At 46.3% G+C, this 20750-nt stretch overlaps 1 protein-coding gene across 1 annotated transcript in view; it reads left to right on the top strand.

Annotated features, from left to right (window-relative positions):
- Positions 1–20750, top strand: part of MYO1D (myosin ID) — a 227078-nt gene that overhangs the window by 94043 nt on the left and 112285 nt on the right. The window contains 5 exon segments of the mRNA XM_033918408.1: positions 2926–3042; positions 11597–11800; positions 16795–16940; positions 17037–17151; positions 18697–18867. Of these exon segments, the coding sequence (XP_033774299.1) occupies positions 2926–3042; positions 11597–11800; positions 16795–16940; positions 17037–17151; positions 18697–18867 (753 nt within the window).

Here is a 20750-nt window from a genome sequence, read left to right as displayed (position 1 = left end):
AAGACCCCGCAATAGGGATACCCCAATCAACATCCAGCATGTTAAAATCACCTATTAGAAAGACTTCCCTTTTTTTTAGATATATTCTGAATGTCTACTATTAAATCTCTATCTACTTCTTCCGTCTTTGAATGAGGCCTGTATATCACACCAGTGTTCCCGCTAAGCTGCGTTGACGTGCGCACGCGCACAAAATATTACCTCGCAGCGCACATGTTTCTCGTCACAGCGCACACAGTGTAGAGCACAGTTCTTCAACCGCCGGTCCGCAAACAAAATCTTGCCGGTCCGCGAAGGATTCGGTCCCCGCCGCAACGAAAGGCCGGCGTCAGCTGACTTGCAACTTCCTGTTGCAGTCGCTGTGCCGGGACTCCTGCCTTCCACCGCGTTTGCCTCCTGCCTTGTCTCCGCACCTCCAGACCAGCAGCGGCAGCTGTGTATGCTTTTAACTTCGGCACAGAGCTGCCCCTAATCAATAGTTTAGCGCGGTTTCATAAGGCAGCCTCGGGGCCTTTGCTAGGCCGGCCCACATCGCATCATCGAAGCGGGCCGGCTATCAAAGGCCCCGAGGCTGCCTCATGAAACCGCGCTAAACTATTGATTAGGGGCAGCTCTGTGCCGAAGTTAAAAGCATACACAGCTGCCGCTGCTGGTCTGGAGGTGCGGAGACAAGGCAGGAGGCAAACGCGGTGGAAGGCAGGAGTCCCGGCAGTTAAAAGCATACAGAGCTGCCGCTGCTGGTCTGAACTCTTGGGCCGCTGAAGGAGGGCAAAAAGCAGCTGTCCTGGAGGTTTCCCTTCCTCTCGCCTTTACAGGTTCCTTTTTTCCACCTTTTTTTTTTTCCTTCAAACGGCAACGGGCCCCAGCATCGACATCAATCAAGTAAGTTCCACTGTCAATCAAGCGGTTCTGCTCGGCCAAAGCTTCCCCTGTGACATGAGCCACCCTCAGGGGAAAGAAAGTGACCCACAAAGGTGAGGGGAAGGGGGGCAGATGATGGAAGTTGGGGGGGGGGAGAGAGAGAGAGAGAGAGAAGGGGCAGATGATGGAATGGAGGAGATGAGAGAGAGAGAGAAGGGGACAGATGATGGAAGTGAGAAGAAGGGAGAGAGAGCAGAAGGCAGATGGATGTCAGTTGAGAAGGGAGAGCAGATGCTGAATGGAAGTGGGGAAAGAACACATACTGGATGGAAGGAGGAGATAAATAAAGGGGGAAGAAAATAGTAAGATAATGGAGGGGTGAGGGAAAGGGGTGACAAGCTGTGTGTAGACACAGTGAAAAGAGGGAAACGGGACTAAATAGTAAGAAAGAATTTAATTTAGATGGAGGCAGAAAATAGAGAAGGAAGACCAGAGAAGAAAAGGGAAGAGAGAGCAGAGAATGATCAGATCTGAGTGGAGGAAATGAGAAGAGAGATATGCTAAAAACCACAGGGGGGAGGGAAGGATAGAGATGCCAGACCATGAGGGGAACAGAAGGAAGATGATGGATGCTAGACCAAATTGGGGGGTGGGGGGGGGCAGGAGGAGAGATGGCAGGGAAAGACAGACAGTGAATGGAAGGGGCAGATGCTGGACTGAAGAGACAGAGAAGGTTATCATGCTGCTGTACCGGGCCATGGTACGCCCTCACCTGGAGTACTGCGTCCAGCACTGGTACTTTAAGAAGGACACGGTACTACTCGAAAGGATCCAGAGAAGAGCAACTAAAATGGTTAAGGGGCTGGAGGAGTTGCCGTACAGCGAAAGATTAGAGAAACTGGGCCTCTTCTCCCTTGAGCAGAGGAGATTGAGAGGGGACATGATAGAAACATTCAAGGTACTGAAGGGAATAGACTTAGTAGCTAAGGCAGGGAGAACGAGAGGACACTCTCTAAAGTTGAAAGGGGATAGATTCCATACAAACGTAAGGAAGTTCTGTGGTAGAAAGCAACATATTTATTTGGCTCATAACTTGCTGGCGCCCGATATTTTTAGCTCACAGTGAAAAAAGTTTGCTCACAACACCCGCCCGCTTAGAGGGAACACTGTATCACACCAGTGTAAATATATTCATCATTCCCTCTTTCCAAATTAATCCCACAGTGCCTCTTCTTTGCCCTGCAGATCCTACAATTGTGTGGCTTTAATATGTTCTTTAACATATAAAGCTACTCCTCCTCCTTTTCTTCCTACCCTGTCTTTCCTGAACAGATTATAGCCCGGTATAACTTCATCCCAGTCATGGTTCTCTGTGAACCATGTCTCTGTGATCGCCATTATTTCCAATTCCTCTTCTTCCATCACAGCTTCTAGATTACATTACATTACATTAGAAACACAGAAAAATGATGGCAGAAAAGGGCCACAGCTCATCAAGTCTGCCCACCTAACAGACCCACCCACCTAGGCTTACCTTCCCAGAGATCCCACTCCCAACGACCCTACTCCTCAACTCTACCCTCTTAGGAATCCCGCATGGGCATCCCATTTACTCTTAAAATCTGGCACGCCTCGATTACCTGTACCGGAAGCTCGTTCCAATGATCAATCACTCTTTCGGTGAAGAAATACTTCCTGGTGTCGCCATGAAATTTACCGCCCCTGATTTTGAGCGGAAGTCGTCTTGTGGTCGTGGGTCCTTTAAGACAGAAAATATCCTCTTCCACTTCGATACGTCCGGTGATATATTTAAACGTCTCAATCATGTCTCCCCTCTCTTAACTGGTTAACTCACTTTGCATATCAACCCCAATGTGTCTGTCTATTTAAGGAATCCATTCTATCCTATATTTTTTTCATATTTTGTACCATAATAGGGACCTTCCCCTGTCCCTTATCTCTGTAAAGCTCTCCTCTGCCTGAGCTCTCTGTCCCCTTTCTACCGTCTCAAGCATTGATGCTGGCTCTGTAACACTTTGTGTCCTGCTTGCTTTCTTCTTGTAGTCTTCCATCAACGATGGAGCTGATTTCAAAGCTGTTGCAGATGCCATGAAAGTGATCGGCTTCAAGCAAGAGGAGGTTCAGACCGTTTACAAAGTCTTGGCTGCCATCCTACACTTGGTGAGTTAGTGCTGGGGCAGTGGGTTAGAGTGTAATTGGGTAAAAGGGTGTAAAATAATGCTGAGAACTACAAACTAGTTTAGTTTAGAGAATGACACAGGGAAAATCTGTCCCCGTCCCTGCTGTCCCCTTCACTGCCCCGTCCCTGCCATTCCCTTCACTGCCCCGTCCCCGCAACATCCACCCTTCCCTCTCACCACCTCACTGCCCTTCAGCGGCCCAAGAATCTCCCTCCCTCCCCCTTACCTTCGCAATGCTTTAGTAAAGAAACTTATTGAAGCTGGCGAAGCCTACCTGCCTGCAGTCGCGTGTGTGTGGGTGGAAGCTTCTCCTCTGACGCAACAGAGGAGAAGCTTCCACCCCCACACCCATGACAGGCTTCACCGGCTTCAGTTCTTTACTAAAGCGCCGCAAAAGGAAGAGGGAGGGAGGGAGATAGATTTGGCCGTAGGTAGGTAAGGGGCTGCGCGTGATCGGTGACTACGCACCTTCCCTCCCTTAACTGCGGGGACAAGGCCATTCACCGCTCCACGGGGTGGTGGATGGCCTTGTCCCCATGCCTGCAGTAAGAACATAAGAATTGCCGCTGCTGGGTCAGACCAGTGGTCCATCCTGCCCAGTAATCCACTCACGCGGTGGCCCTCAGATCAAAGACCAGTACTCTAAATGAGTCCAGCCTCACCTGCGTATATTCCAGTTTTGCAAGAACTTGTCCAACTTTGTTTTGAAACCCTGAAGTGTGTTTTCCCCTATAACAGATTCCGGAAGAGCGTTTCAGTTTTGCACCACTCTCTGGGTGAAGAAGAATTTTCTTATGTTTGTACGGAATCTATCCCCTTTCAACTTTAGAGTGCGCCCTCTCGTAATCCCTAACTTGGAAAGAGTGAACAGTCTGTCTTTATCTACTAAGTCTATTCCCTTCAGTATTTTGAACGTTTTGATCAAGTCCCCTCTCAGTCTCCTCTTTTCAAGGGAGAAGAGGCTCAGTTTCTTCAATCTCTCACTGTACGGCAGCTCCTCCAGCCCCTTAACCATTTTAGTCGCTCTTCTCTGGACCCTTTCGAATAGTACCGTGTCCTTCTTCATGTATGGCAACCAGTGCTGGACGCAGTATTCCAGGTGAGGGCGCACCATAGCCTGGTACAGCGGCATGATAACCCTCTCCGATCTGTTCGTGATCCCCTTTTTAATAATTCCTAGCATTCTGTTCGCCCTTTTCGCTGCCGCCGCACATTGCATAGACAGCTTCATTGGCATGTCGATCAGAACTCCCAAGTCTCTTTCCTGGGAGGTCTCTCCAAGTACAGCTCTGGACAGCCTGTATTCGTGCATGAGATTTTTGTTACCGACATGCATCACCTTACACTTATCCACGTTGAACCTCATTTGTCATGTCGCAGCCCATTTCTCAAGCATGTTTATGTCATGTTGCAGATCATCGCAATCCTCCTGCGTCTTCACTACTCTGACTAGCTTAGTATCATCCGCAAATTTAATCACCTCGCTCGTCGTACCAATTTCCAGATCATTTATAAAGATGTTGAAGAGCACAGGTCCAAGCACCGAGCCCTGCGGCACCCCACTGGTGACACTGTTCCAGTCCAAGTATTGTCCATTTATCCCCACTCTCTGTTTCCTATGCTCCAGCCAGTTTTTGATCCACATGAGTATTTCACCCTCGATTCCATGACTCGCAATCTTCCGAAGTAGTCGTTCATGTGGAACCTTGTCGAACGCCTTCTGAAAATACAGATAAACAATGTCGATTGGATCGCCCTTGTCTAGCCCCCTGCTTACCCCCTCGAAGAAGTGCAGCAAGTTTGTCAGACAAGATCTGCCTTTGCTGAAGCCATGCTGGCTGGTCCTCATCAGACCGTGTCCATCAAGGTGATCAATGATGCGGTCCTTTATCAGCACCTCTACCATCTTTCACGGTACTAAGATCAGACTCACCGGTCTGTAGTTTCCCGGATCTCCCTTCGAACCCTTTTTGAAGATTGGCGTAACATTTGCCACCTTCCAGTCTTCTGGAATCTTCTCCGATTTGATTGACAGGTTGGCTATTAGTTGAAGCAATTTAGCTATAGTCCCTTTTTAGTTCCTTGATGACCCTCGGATGGATGCCATATGGTCCCAGGGAATTGTCGCTCTTTAGCCTATCAATCTGTCTGTATACCTCTTCCAGACTGACTGTCAGCCCTGTCAGTTTCCCGTCTTTGTTTCCAGCATAGGTTGAAGCGGATCATGTTGTGATCGCTGTTACCCAGCGTTCCTTCTACTTCTATACCTTGTGCCGGACCTCGTAGTCCATTTAGAATTAAGTCCAGTATTGCATTTCCTCTAGTATTTTCCTTGACAAGTTGTTCCAGGAAGCAATCACCTACAGCATCCAGGATCTTGGTCTCCCTAGCGCAGCCGGAGGTGCCTATGTTCCAGTCTATCCCCGGATAGTTGAAGTCACCCATGATAACTGTGTTGCCTCCCTTGCAGTTGCGTTTAATCTCGTCCGTCATTTCTCCATCAATTTCCTCGGACTGCCCTGGGGGTCGGTAGTAGATGCCGATCTTCATTTCCAGTCCATTCGTTCCCGGAAGTTTGACCCATAAAGACTCTAACTTATCCGTCAGTTGTGGCGTACTCTCTCCAGTGGATTCAATTCCTTCTTTGACGTACATAGCAATATCCCCACCTTTTTGAGCCACTCTGTCTCTGCGGTATAGCTTGTATCCGGGTATTACAGTGTCCCAGATGTTTTCCTCAGTGAGCACTTCCCCCCCCCCAGGCGTTTTGCCACAATGTCATTCTCTAGTTTAGTTATTTGACTGGCTACTTCATGCTTGGAACCTGCAGTTTACACGTTCAGTTACATTGCTGGATGGTGCTTCTATACTGATGCTTCAATCAAAATCCAGATTCACCATGCATCTAAAAAGTTGCTTTCTTTTGACATTAATATTATCTGAGGGACAAGCAGGCAGCATATTCACACGTAAGGGCAATGTCATTTAGATAACCCGGCACGGACAGTCAAAAAAGTGTACTGTCACTTTAAATCTTTAAGACGGCCCATGCCGCGCGTGCTGATGCCTTCCCGCCTGATGTTGGGCTCACGGGACCATCAGTTTTCAGTTTTCTGCAGAGCTGAGAAGCTGTTTCTTAGAGTTCCTTTGAGCATCGGGAGCAGCGCAAAGCATTTAGCGCGCAGGCCAGTGCTAAAAAACGCTTTCACAGTTTTATAAAAGGGGGGTAAGTGCAAAAAACTGATGTTTTTCATTTTAGGGCCTTCAGGCTCTCTTCATCCTATTTTTAGGCCAGGAGTGTTTGACATTTTTTCGGAGTACCATCTTTTTGACCTCACTGGACCTAGAGTCTTTTGACTTTGCGTTGGAGGTTTTTCCTTTGATGTCCAAAGGCTCTTAGTGACATTAAGAAGTACATTTTAGACAAGAATCTGCACAACTGGTGTGTCCAGAGCCTAGGTCCTATCCATTGGGATATTTCCTGCACCCTCTCCTTTCATGTGTGTAAGTGGTCGCTCAAGGCCAGAAAGTTGCAGTTCGAGAAACTTTTTGGTTCAACTTCATCGACTACACCTAGGGACGCCGATGCCCAATATCAATCAACACATAAGAACATAAGAAGTTGCCTCCACTGGGTCAGACCAGAGGTCCATCGCGCCCAGCGGTCCGCTCCCGCGGCGGCCCATCAGGTCTATGACCTGTGAAGTGGTTCCTGATCATTTCTATAACCTACCTCTACTTCTATCTGTACCCCTCAATCCCCTTATCCTTTAGGAACCTATCTAAACCTTCCTTGAACCCCTGTAATGTGCTCTGGCCTATCACAACCTCCGGAAGTGCGTTCCCTGTGTCAACCACCCTCTGGGTAAAAAAGAACTTCCTAGCATTTGTTCTAAACCTGTCCCCTCTCAATTTCTCTGAGTGACCCCTTGTGGTTCCCCACAGTCTGAAGAATCTGTCCCTGTCTACCTTTTCTATGCCCTTCAGGATTTTGAAGGTTTCTATCATGTCTCCTCTAAGTCTCCGCTTTTCCAGGGAGATCAGTCCCAGCATTTTCAACCTGTCAACGTATGAAAAGTTTTCCATACCTTTTATCAGTTTAGTCGCTCTTCTCTGGACCCCCTCAAGTACTTCCATGTCCTTCTTGAGGTATGGCGACCAGTACTGGACACAGTACTCCAGATGTGGGCGCACCATTGCACGATACAGCGGCATGATGACTTCCTTCGTCCTGGTTGTGATACCCTTTTTAATGATACCCAACATTCTGTTCGCTTTCTTTGAGGCTGTCGCACACTGTGCTGATGCTTTCAGTTTTGTGTCCACCATCACCCCCAGGTCTCTTTCAAGGTTGCTCACCCCTAGCAATGATCCCCCCCATTTTGTAGCTGTACATCGGGTTCTTTTTCCCTACATGCATGACCTTGCATTTCTCAATGTTAAAACTCATTTGCCATTTTCTTGCCCACTCTTCCAGTCTCGTTAGGTCCCTTTGCAGGTCTTCACAGTCTTCCGTGGTTCTAACTCTGCTGCAGAGTTTGGTATCATCAGCAAATTTAATAACCTCACATTTCGTCCCCGTCTCCAGGTCATTAATAAATATATTGAACAGGAGCGGTCCCAGCCTCGACACCATCACCAATGGGATCAACGACACATTCCACCCCTTCCTTGTTGGTGCTACCATCGTTGGGGAAACTCTTAAAAAAGCTAAGAAGCATTAACAAAGAATGCATTGGCATCATCCCAAGCATCTTAACCATTGACACATCCTAAGCACTGATGCACCAATGCCGGATCTCCATCTTTGCATTTGGTGTTAGAGAATGACACGGGGAAAATATTTGTCCCCTGTCCCGTCCCTGTGAGCTCGTCCCCGTCCCCGTAAGCTCAGTCCATGGCCCCATCCCTGAAAGCTCGGTCCCCCCCCAGTCCCCACAAACCATCTGATCCCATCCGCACAAGCCTCAAATAGTTTTATACTGAACTTATTTTATTAAAGTATAAAAAGAAACAATATTCTGTACAATTGTCATTTTATAAATTCAGCTAGCAGGACTTTGTTTATAAATGTTTATCCACCCAATATATTATTTTATTCTAAAGCAAGAAAAAGAAAAGAAATAGAAAAAAATTTTTTTCTACCTTTGATGTCTGATTTCTGCTTTCCTTATCTTCTTTTCATTCTATTCCTTCCATCCACTGTCTGCCTTCTCTCTGCCTCTTCCATATGGCATCTGCTCTATTACTGTGCCTCTCCCTTCCATCTCTCCCTCAACCCCCCACCCAATTGGTTTGGCACCCATCTCATTCAGAGTCTTCTCCCTTCTCTCTCGTACCCACTAACATGCAACGTCTTCTCCCCTCTCTCTCCTACCCACTAACATGCAGCGTCTGCTCCTTCCTTCCCCCCCTCTCTCCACTTCCTTCAAGCGTGTTCCCGTCTCTCCTACCCATTTCAGCTCTGCCACCTCCTTTCCTTCCTTCCCACCCCATAGTCTGCCATCTCTCTCCTTTCCTTCCATCTCTCCCTCCCCATCCATGCTCTGACATCTCCTCCTTTCTTTTTCCTTGGTCTGGCATACCATCCTCCTTCCTTTCATGCCCTGGCATCTCTTCCTCACTCCCTCTCTTCCCTCCTTCCCTCCATGACCATGCCCTGGCATCTCCTTTCATTCCTTTCTCTCCCTCCTTTCCTTCCTTCTCCCTCTCTCTCTCCCACCAATTGAGTGCAGTAATTTTCTCCCCCTCTGCTCCCTTTCCTCCTCCTGTTACCCCATCCCTGGTCGGCAGTGCAGCTCCTAAGTGAGTACTCCAAGGCCTGGCATCATAAACTTCTTCAGGCAACAGCATTCACAATTTGCTTCTGTTGCCGGCTTTGGGCCTTCTTCTCTGTCGGGTCCTGCCTTCACAGAAACAGGAAGAGGAAAGCCCAAAGCCAGCAACAGCAGTGAATTGTAAATGCTGGTGCTGCTGCCCGAAGAAGTTCATGATGCTAGGCCTTTGAGCACCTGGGGCAAATCGCTTCTCCCCCATCCTCTGGTAGTCAAAATATTCCTTTTCAGAGGGACCTGAAATGGCAGCCATTCTCACAAGCTTCTGGCGGCTACCCCAAAGTTTTCCCTCTGCCACAACTTTCCGTTTCTGACAGAGCAGATCACTGCAAAGGGAAAATTTTGTGGCAGCTGCCGGCAGTTTGTGAGTACAGCTGCCATGTTAGGGACCCTCTGAAAAGGAACATTTAACTGTTTAATGAAGATTGGAAAGGTGAGGGGAAGCAAGGGAAGGTGAGGTCCAGCATCCCCCTCCCTCCGCTGCTGCTCGGGCATCTTCCTCCCTCCTTTGTGGTGATTTTCATTTGTCTTCTCTCCCGGCTGCTTTAATCTTCTCCTCTGATGCAACTGGAAACATGTGCATGACTTGTTGAAAGGCTCATGCGGCTGGGAGGAAGGGGGTTGCTGGACCGCATGATCAGTGACCGCACACGCTCCTTCACTTCACTGTGGAGACAAGGCCATTTACCGCTCTACGGGACGGTGAATGGCCTTATCTCCATACCCGCGGCGACCACTTTTTTCTCTCCCCATTTCGGCAGATTACCCGTGGCTAGCCACGGGTAGCAGCCACCATGTGATTTTCTAGTTGGTGTCTCCTCTGAGGCATGCCTTGACATCGAGGTCCCCAACACCTCAATACCCAACACAGCCAGCATTGCAGAAGGAGCTAGCTGGGATGCAGCAGTCGCATCCTGTGTCAACTCCTGCATCGATGCACCCAGCTTTGGCCCAATCTGAACACTGCCCTAAGACTCCATCGAGGCATCGTTGTCAGACACCATGATGTCAGGCATCCAGCTCAAGAAGGCACCTGTCTTTGGTGAGAGAGCACGATTAATCTTCCCATTCTTGACAGTCCTTTTGATGTTCCTCAACACGTTTACATTGATGCTGTCCTTGACGTTCACCTTGTCAAGATAATCAAGTAACCATGTACTATGTGAAGAAGCAAATCAAATCTAGTCCTGGGCTATTTTGTACATCCTATTCCTGAAAGCAGTCTACCTGGCAGGGAATCGAAATATCTTAGCAGACAAGTTGAGTAGACTTCTACAACCTCACGATTGGTCACTCAACTCAATCATTGTACATCAAATATTCAAGGATTGGGGAACCCCAGAAGTGGATCTCTTTGCTTCCCTTCACAATCATAAATTTCTGCTCTTCTGTTCCCAACTGTACACTTCCAATCACATGGAGTCGGATGTCTCTTTCCTCAACTAGCAAGGCAAGTTTTTTTTTTATATCTTCCTCCCAATTCCTCTTGTCGGGAGGACTCTATTCAAACTTCACCAAGAAAAGGCCACCATGATTCTCATAGCACCTCAGTGGCCACATCAGCCATGGTTCCCTCTCCTCCTACAACTCAGCAAAAGAGTACCCATCACACTACACATCTTTCTAGCCTTGCTGACATAGAATGAGAGTTCTCTCTTCCATCCCAATCTGCTTGTTAGCACTCACATGTCTCTTCCAACAAATAGATGCTTTCCCACTATCTGCACCAATGCCAGCCATCATTGAAGCGTTGCTATCATTGCTATCGTTTCAAGTGGACTCGCTTCACAGTTTGGTGTAATCATCACTTGCTGGATCTGATCACATGCCCTCTACCATCGGTGCTTGACTTATCTCCTGCACCTTTCCAACTCTGATCTTAAAACTACTTCAGTCGGAGTTCATCTCAGTGCTATCAGTGTTTTCCATACATCACTAGACAAAAAAACCATTGTCTGTTCATCCTCTAGTTTCTAGATTCATGAAAGGCCTTTATCATACCAAACCACCTCTCAAGCCTCCTCCAGTTGCATTGGACCTTAATCTGGTACTTTCCACTCTGATGAAGTCTCCCTTCAAACCACTGTTGTCCTCATCTGTCAACTATTTCACATCTGCTATAGTTGAGTAACTATGCATTTCCAGTGTTTATTTCAAAGTTGGTATTGATTTCACTGTGGCTAATAAAGCTTTATGTAGTGATGTGCTGGGGGTGCTCTGGCTGTGTGAATACTGCTTGATACTGAGAGTTCAGGAGGGCCAGGTGCTAATTTCACCACCATCACCACCACCACTCATGGTTAAGAATACTCGCATATACATACAGAATACAAATGAGATTTCACACTGTTTAGGAACTGGAGCATGAGTTCAGATCCAGGCTTCAAGCTCCCACTGCTGGTTGCTAGAGCTCAATGTGCCTCACAAGTAGGTCTAGGTTGGGGTGGGGAATTTTCTTGGTTACAAAATATGCAAACCTCAATGAACTGGACTTGGTCAACTAATTTCAGGCTGTTGTAACTCAAACAAAATGGGAGCCTGCAAGATGCTGGATTTTGTGACTGAAACACTTAGGCTTTATTTTAGAAGCTCTAGAGTTGTGGTTTGGGTAGTAACCAGGGAACTTTCTTTCAGCAGCGAGATCCTTGCTGGTCCTAGTTGCTTAAACTTGTCTTAATATTACTTTTTTTCTCTTCCTAGGGGAATTTAAAGATTGTAGTGGATGGGGACACTCCGCTTATTGAGAACAGCAAAGTGGTGTCTGTCATTGCAGACCTGCTGTCCACCAAGATGGATGTGGTGGAGAAAGCCCTGCTGTTCCGCACGGTGGCCACCGGCCGCGATGTCATCGATAAGCAGCACACCGAGCAGGAAGCAGCCTATGGCAGGGACGCATTTGCAAAGGTAGCCCTAGGGCAAACTTCTGCTGGTGCCTTGGGATATCATATTTTTCTCTGGGAAACCCTGGACACATGACCCTACCCTATTCTGCTTCCAGCCCCTCCCCATTCCACCTCTAGCCCACCGCATTCTGTCCCAAGCCCTGCCCCCACAAAGCCTCCTCTCTTCTTCTGGACTAGCTTCAGCCGTGTCTGGAGGGCCTGGAGCATGTGCGGATATGTGCGACGTCATCCGTGCATACTCAGAAGCCCTCCAGATGCAACTGGAGCTCGTTGGGTCCTTCCAAAACCCAGACAAATGCTGGGTTATGGAAAGTCCATCCGGGAACCCGGACAGTCTTCTAAAAAGAGGACATGTCCAGGTTTTCCCAGACGTCTGGTAATAATAATAATAATTTATTTTCTTGTATACTGCCCCACCAACAGTTCTAGGCGGTTCACAACAAAGAAACTGAAACATTTCAGCAGAACATACAATTTCAAAAACACACTTCTACATACATCAGTCAAATGCAGCAATAGCTAAGATGCGATTTCAACTCGTTGCTATCATTAAAACATAGGTTAAAAATAATTATAAAACACCATCGTAATATTAAAAAAAAATCAGCATTCTTGTTTATCAAATAGATAAGTTTTTAATAATTTCCTAAATATAAAGTAAGAATAGGCTTGAGCAATCAATGAGCTCATCCAGGAGTTCATCTTTTCTGCCTGATACTCCAATGTCCTGTCCAAAAAAGTCTTATAACGTCAGGCCCTTGGGTTAGGGAAGATGAACATACCTGAGTTTCTGGTACATTTTATTGAATAAGACAATTTCAAGTAAGATACCAAATAAGAGGGTCACTCTTTCAGGATAATTCTATAAGGGTGTTTAATTTTAGGTGCCAGGAAGGTGCGTTTACACTAGCCATAGACTAGTGGAAGTGCTCACGCCTTGATTGTGATAGACCAATGTTTCTCAACTCGGTCCTGGAGTACCTCCTTGCCAGTCAGGTTTTCAGGATATCCACAATAAATATGCTTAAACTTGATTTGCATACACTGCCTCCTTCATATGCAAATTTCTTTCATGCATATTCGTTGTGGATATCCTGAAAACGTAACTGGCAAGGGGTACTCCAGGACTGAGTTGAGAAATACTGTGATAGACCACGTGTAAATCATAGCTTACCTGGAATATGGTCATGCATTCTTAAGTTCATAGTTCAGGTATATATATATATATATATATATTTATATATATATATATATATATATATATATATTTATATATAAGTGCACAGATATAGAATTATTTACATATCAAATATATATAATATCTTTATTCTTGTATACCGCCCAACCATAAGTTCCAGGCGGTTCACAACAAAGAAGGACTGTACAATCAGTGAAACATACATATAAACAGAGATACACCAATAATCAAGTTACAAACTTATCATACTGATAAGTTTTTAATAACTTTCTAAAAGCATAATATGATTGTGTTTGTGGAATCAGAATTCTTAACCAGGAATTCATTTTTCCTAACTGAAATGTAAAAGTCTTATCTAAAAATCTCTTGTAACGACAAGCTTTTAAAGATGGATACATGATCAAACAATTATTTCAGGTATTTTTATTCGACTTATATAACTTAAATTGGGAAGATAGGTATCCTGGAGCCAAACCAAACAGAGCTTTAAAGCAGATGCAACCAGATTTAAACAAAATTCTTGCTTCAAATGGCAACCAATGAAGTCATTGATAGAAAGGACTCACATGGTCACATTTTCTTAAGCCGCTAAAAACTGTAATTTTCTTCGGCACGCGCCTCCGTCTTGCGCTCAGTTGTCGGCGCGCGCCTTTGTCTTTCGCCGAGTTGTCTATGAACCGATATAAATGCTTGCACTTAAATGCCGACGATACATGCATAGCTTATAGTATTCTATAAGTTATGGAATCTATATTTAGTTGGCAATGGTAAGCCTGGACCTGTGCAGGCTTTGGCTTTGAATATCTGATTATTTTTAAACCAGTTAAGACGCAGCCACTTAAATTGATATTCATAGGAACATAAGAGTTGCCATCTCCAGATCAGACCCTGGGTCCATCAAGTCCAGTGATCCGAACATGCGGAGGCCCTGCCAGGTGTGCCCTGGCATAGATTAAGTCTCCATGTCACTGTATGCTTCCCAAGGGAGAAGTGCACCTAATATACCCTTACCCGTGCCACTCTATGCCACTCCTAAGGAGATGTGCATCTAGTTTACCCTTAAAACCTAAAACAGTGGATTCTGCAATTACTTCCTCCGGGAGAGCATTCCAGGCGTTCACCACTCGCTGTGTGAAACAGAACTTAAGCGGCCATGGGTCAATGCATAGGACAGACAACAACAACAATTTATTATTTCTTTAGCGCTACCAGGTGCAAGCAGCGCTGTACATTGTACATGAAACAGTCCCTGCTCAGAAGCAGTGGCGTGATAAGGGGGATGCGGGGGGGAGGGGCATTCTGCCCCGAGCACAGTCTTCTTAAGGTTGCGGCACCCCCTCCTCCTCTCTGCACCCTGCTCCTCTCCTTGTCGCATGCCCCTTGCCTTCCCCTCGTAGTTTTTGTACTTCCCCGGCATGAGGTTGCTGCCCACGTAGGCATCGGCGCTCTCTCTGACGTTACTTCCAGGACCCGGGACTTGACGTCAAAGGGCGAGCCGACACAAATGTGCATGGCTGCTCACACCAGAGAAGTTAAAAAGGTACAGGGAATGGGAAGGGGGTGTATGCGACAGGGGGGTGGAAGAGCGATGCCACTCAATCTTACTACGCCACTGCTCAGAAGAGCTTGCAATCTAATTATGACAGACACACAGGACAAAAGGAGAGTCGGAACATGGAGGATGGGCAGGGGAGGGCTTCAATGGCTGGGAGGGTGTAGATGGGCTGGAGTAAGTCTTAACAGAGATTTCGGCAGTTGGAACCCAAGCACAGTACCGGGTAAAGCTTTGGATTCTTGCCCAGAAATAGCTAAGAAGAAAAAAAAAAAAAAAAAATTAAATTGAATCAGGTTGGGCAGACTGGATGGACCATTCGGGTCTTTATCTGCCGTCATCTACTATGTTACTATGTTACTATGACACACTTTTATGTAATCCCATTTATGGGCTAAACCTGGTTGCTCAAGGGTTAAATATCACCACGACATTCAGTAGTATTTAACTGGTTAAGTATCGTTGAATATTACTGGCTAGCCCCGACCAAGCAGTTTAACCAGTGTCCAGCTAAATCACTTTGAAAATTGGGCCCTACATGTGTAAATGTTCAATCCTAAGATAGGCGCGTACATACAGAACTTTTATTCGAAATTCCTCACATAAAGGGTGCAGTTCAATCATCCAAAGCAATGATACACAGTCAAAATATTGTGGTGTGGACTCGGTCACAGAAGACCACCTTCTGGGATCCAATATACAGTATAGTGTAGACCACAAAAGTCAGTATGCTATGACGCAACCAAAGAGCTGTGTATGTGAGAGCGTTCTAATCAAGCATAGCTGCCGAGTCGGCGTTGATGTTGTAGATCCTAGACATGTTGTAGATCCTAGAACTTGTAATTCACAACAGACCCGTGTGAGTAATTCTGTGGAATATGAGTTTTCTTTATATAAATGTTAACACTCACTTAATAGAATTAGCCTCTTGGGGGGGGGGCAACTGTATAACTTGGGCCCTCAGTTTAAGCCCCCGAAGAATGTGGTAGGAGCCTCTTCAATAAAGGAACCCGGGCAACTAGGTTCCATTTTAGAAAACTAGTATAACCCAATCTTAGCACGCGTAACTCGTAGACAGCCACAGTTAACGCCAGTCATGGAGCTGACATATGTGTGGGTGCCTAAATGCTCCAGAGACTCATGTAATTTAGTGTTCTGTAAGTTACAAGCATAAGGGGGAGCCCTGCTCATGCTCTACCCCCGCGTGAGCCCATTTTGCTAATACATTAAGTGGGTATCTGTACAGTAGTGCTTAGGTGCCCTGCTAGCACTTACATGGGTATGTGCACACTTGTTTGCATAGATGCTACTGCTGTAGACCTTTACACGCGCAAGGAGCAGATAAACATAAGAACATAAGAAGTTGCCTCCACTGGGTCAGACCAGAGGTCCATCCCGCCCAGCGGTCCGCTCCCGCGGCGGCCCATCAGGTCTGTGACCTGTGAAGTGGTTCCTAACCACTTCTATAACCTACCTCAAGTTCTATCTATACCCCTCTATCCCCTTATCCTCCAGGAACCTATCCAAACCTACCTTGAACCCCTGTACAGAGTTCTGGCTTATCACCTCCTCCGGAAGCTTGTTCCATGTGTCCACCACCCTCTGGGTAAAAAAGAACTTCCTAGCATTTGTTCTAAACCTGTCCCCTTTCAACTTCTCCGAGTGACCCCTAGTGCTTGTGGCTCCCCACAGTTTGAAGAACCTGTCCTTGTTCACTTTCTCTATGCCCTTTAGGATTTTGAAGGTTTCTATCATGTCCCCTCTAAGTCTCCTCTTCTCCATGGCCGCCTTGATCATAGAAATGACCCTTTTTTTATGTTTCAGTCCATCCCAGGTGATTTTATTTTCTCAAATGATGTTAACCATTTGAGAGACAAGGTATTGATGAAGTGGATAAAAGGGATAGTACCGGGACCTGATGGTAGGAAACACATCGAGGTCTTTATCACTGTTGTTAGGAGTGAAAGATTCTGCTGTTTTGCCCTTTTGATTATCATTGCTCAAGAAAGCAGGGTAGACCCATGTCATCTTGAGGGAGAGAATATTTTGACACCATAAGACATAAATAATATTAATACCCTTTATGTACAAGATGAGTCGTGGTTATGTTTGCAAGAAACAGCCAAATTCACTAGTGAGCCTGACAACTTACTTCACTTTGACACTGGGTGCTTTTTTGAAAATCTAATAGTAGAGGGATGTGCCAGAATGCTAAACCTGGCCTCTCACTCTTTTCTGCTGATAGGCTATCTACGAGCGCCTCTTCTGCTGGATAGTGACACGTATCAATGATGTGATCGAGGTGAAGAACTGTGATGTTTCAGTGCATGGCAAGAACACGGTCATCGGTGTCCTGGATATATACGGTTTTGAGATCTTTGACAGCAACAGGTGAAGTGGGCTTCTGCAATGCTCCTGCTCGCTGGTTGTTTTCTGAAATGCTGCTCTCCTCATTCTTCCCTTTTTAATGCTCTTTTGCATTCACAGCTTTGAGCAGTTCTGCATTAATTATTGCAATGAGAAACTTCAGCAGCTCTTCATCCAGCTGGTGCTGAAGCAGGAGCAAGAGGAATACCAACGGGAAGGAATCCCCTGGAAGCATGTGAGTCCTTGGTGCTCTCCCTTCTTCACTCACCCTGTCTCTCTTCCTCTCCTTGGTCTTTACTCTACTCTCCCTCTCTCCTTCCATTTCTCTTCATTATTTTGATTCCCCAGTCGTTGTATCGGGCGATGGTGCGCCCGCATCTGGAGTACAGCGTCCAATACTGGTCGCCGTACCTTAAGAAGGACATGGCGATACTCGAGAGGGTTCAGAAAAGAGCGACAAGATTGATAAAAGGTATGGAAAACCTTTCCTATGCTGAAAGATTGAAGAAACTGGGGCTCTTTTCCCTGGAAAAGCGGAGGCTTAGAGGGGATATGATAGAGACTTACAAGATCATGAAGGGCATAGAGAAAGTGGAAAGGGACAGATTCTTCAAACCTTCAAAGACTACAAGAACGAGAGGGCATCCGGATAAATTAAAAGGAGACAGATTCAGAACCAGTGCTAGGAAGTTCTTCACCCAGAGGGTGGTGGACACCTGGAATGCGCTTCCAGAGGGTGTGGTAGGACAGAGTACGGTATTGGGTTTCAAGAAAGGATTAGATGTTTTTCTGAAGGAAAAGGGGATTGAAGGGTGTAGATAGAGGATTAATATGCAGGTCCTGGACCTGATGGGCCGCCGCGTGAGCAGGCTGCTGAGCATAATGGACCTCTGGTCTGATCTTATGTTCTTGTTTTCCTTTTTCTCTCTCTTCCTGTTTTCTCCTCTTTCTGTATTCTTTGCTCTTGCTTTTTTTTGGCCATCTACATCTTACACCTGTTTGTTTGTTTTTTTTTTGGGGGGGGGGTTCTTACACATTTTCTCTTCCTGGTTTTCTCCAGTTTTCATACAGTTTTCTTGTTTTGTCTTCTCATGTGTTTTCTCTCTCTCTTGTTTTTCTCTAGTCCTCATACAGTTTTCATGTTTTCTCTTCTCACATGTTCTCTCTCTCTTGTTTTTCTCTAGTCCTCATACAGTTCTTGTTCTCTTTTCTCACATGTTTTCTCTCTCTCTCTCTCCACCCTTCCACCCCCCTGTTTTTCTCCAGTCTTCAGTTTTCTTGTTCAGACTTCTCTCATTTTCCTCTTCTCACTGCCCCTCCCCAACCTCTAATTCTTGGCTCTACCCAGTGGCGTAATAAGGGGGACTGGGGGAAGACTGCCCTGGGAGCCATCTTGCTTGGGGTACCAGTACTGGTCCTCCTTTCCACCCCCCACCCACCCCCAATACTGCATATGCTCCCCTTCCCCATGCCTCTTTAATGTTCCAGGTGCAAACAGCAGCTCCAACCTGCTGCTTGTACCAGTGTCAGCTCTTCTACTGACATCACTTTCTGGACTTGCATCTAGGAAGTGATGTCAGAGGAAGAGCCAAAGCTAGCGTGAGCAGCTGGTTGGAGTTGCTGCTTGCACCAGGAACATAAAAAAGGTACGGGGGAAGGGAAGGGGCATGTGGCAGGATGGGGTAGGGTGGGTGGAGAAGAGGATGAGGAAGGGCCGCCACTGGCTTTACCACTCACATACCTCCCCTGACTGTACCTGTTTTTCTCTGGCTTTCCTTAGATCGATTACTTTAACAATCAGATCATTGTGGATCTGGTGGAGCAGCAGCACAGGGGCATTATCGCCATCCTGGATGACGCCTGCATGAATGTGGGAAAGGTGACAGATGAGATGTTCCTGGAGGCTCTGAACACTAAGCTGGGGAAGCACGCACACTACTCCAGCAGAAAGGTAACTCACCTGGGGCTAATGCTCAGAATTTAATGCCAAAAATAAACTAACTCCAAAAAATACCACAGAAGATACTTAAAAAGATACGACAAAAAGCAGTAAACAGTCTAATAGGCTCTCAGAGCGGCCCAACCTGTCTTATGCACCAAATAATCTAATAATATAATTTATATATGGGGGGGGGGGGGGTCCTCAATGTGAAAGGTAAGCGAAGGGAGAACTTCTCCAGCGCTTTACATCAAGTGGTGAAGATACAATGACCTCTCACCTGCACACCATCATTGGACCCCCTCCAGTGTGCTCAAATAATAAAAAAGGTGCTAAACAAGCAAAATAATCACAGTGATATAAATCAATCACAAGTGTTTAAGGTACCACAAGTGTGCTCTGAGAATCTCCCCAGCCAGCTCCTAGGTGAAAAAATTAAACTTAGCTTGAAAGCAATGTCTGTGAGACTGAAATCAACGGCGGGGCAAAAGGTCCACCACCATGTAGACAGGTTCTACCAAGCCCGGTTTCGGAGACTCTGGGTCCCTTCCTCAGGAACCTGTCGAATTAAGAAACATCAGCACAGTAGCCATGAACGGCACAGAGACAAGTCCTCGCCAGCTGGCTTGTCTCTGTGCCGTTCATGGCTACTGTGCTGATGTTTCTTTACCTATCCCAGATTCCTCTAAACCAGTGTATTGCAAACTGTGCCGCGGCACACCAGTATGCCGCATGAGATTTCAGGTGCTCTGCGAGACACTTGGGAGGAGGAGAGGCGCCAGCTGATTGCCTGCAGGATGTGCCTCTCATGGCGAGAGGCACGTCCTGTAGACAGTCAGCTTCCGCCAGTGCCTCTCCTCCTCCCTGGCATCTCTCCTCCTCTCCCCACCTCTTCTTTTTTCACCCCCCTTCCTCCCCCGGCGGCTCAGGGCCCCATCTGGAGGGCCTCTGTGCATGCATGGATGTTGACGGGATGACGTTGATGTGCGCGTGACATCATCGCATCAACGTCCACGCACTTCTGGGTGCCCTCAAGCCGTGGCCACCAGTTTAGTGTGCCGCGGCTTGCAAAGTTTGCGAGGCGCTGCTCTAAACTATGCAATGTCTAGAGAATAACCTAGGTTTGTTGTAAGGCTATGCATGTAACTATCTCCACCCCTTTACAAAACATAATGCGTTTTTTAGCGCCAGCCGTTTCAGTAACAGCTCTGAAGCTCATAGAATTCCTGTGAGTATCAGAGCTGTTACCACTGTTGCTGATGCTAAAAACCTTGCTATGGTTTTGTAAAAAGGGGAGGGGGGAAGTATATATTGGAAAACTTTGATTGTGAACTATAACTCGTTCTGAACTTTTTGGGGAGAACAGGATATAAAACCAAATAAAATAAATAGTGCTGGTGTTAATCCATGCAGAATGCACGGGGGCTTTACAGTGACGGACCTTGACGTCGCTCATACTTTGCTGCCACTATACAGTTTTTTTGTGACTTTTTGTTTTTTTTCCCTCTATTTTTACCAAGGACCCCTGACGAAGGTTTGTCCGAAACACGGACCGTGTCGGGTCCCCTGATTGGTAAAAGGGTTTGCATATAATAATTTTTTGTCACAAATAAATTTTGCCTACGTCTTGTACAGATCTGCAGTTTTGTCTTGTTTGCTCTTGGTTGTTTTTTTTACTGCAGTTTAGGTTGGAAGTCTTCTTTTTATTTTGTCGCAAATTGCATTTAAACTGAAGCTAATGAGGTCATTTGTTGTACCCTCCTTATGCTCATAGAACGGTGAAGGAACAAATCCTACTCTTACTGCTGGAAACCTACAGCCTGCTTGGGGCTGACATTGGAGCATTTGATTTATGTTGATTTTTGGTTTAAAGTCTGCTGGGTTTGTTTTCTTGT

This window comes from Geotrypetes seraphini, chromosome 13, assembly GCF_902459505.1.
Source record: "Geotrypetes seraphini chromosome 13, aGeoSer1.1, whole genome shotgun sequence".
In the NCBI taxonomy this organism is placed as follows: domain Eukaryota; kingdom Metazoa; phylum Chordata; class Amphibia; order Gymnophiona; family Dermophiidae; genus Geotrypetes; species Geotrypetes seraphini.
This window is presented reverse-complemented; position numbering and strand designations above follow the sequence as displayed.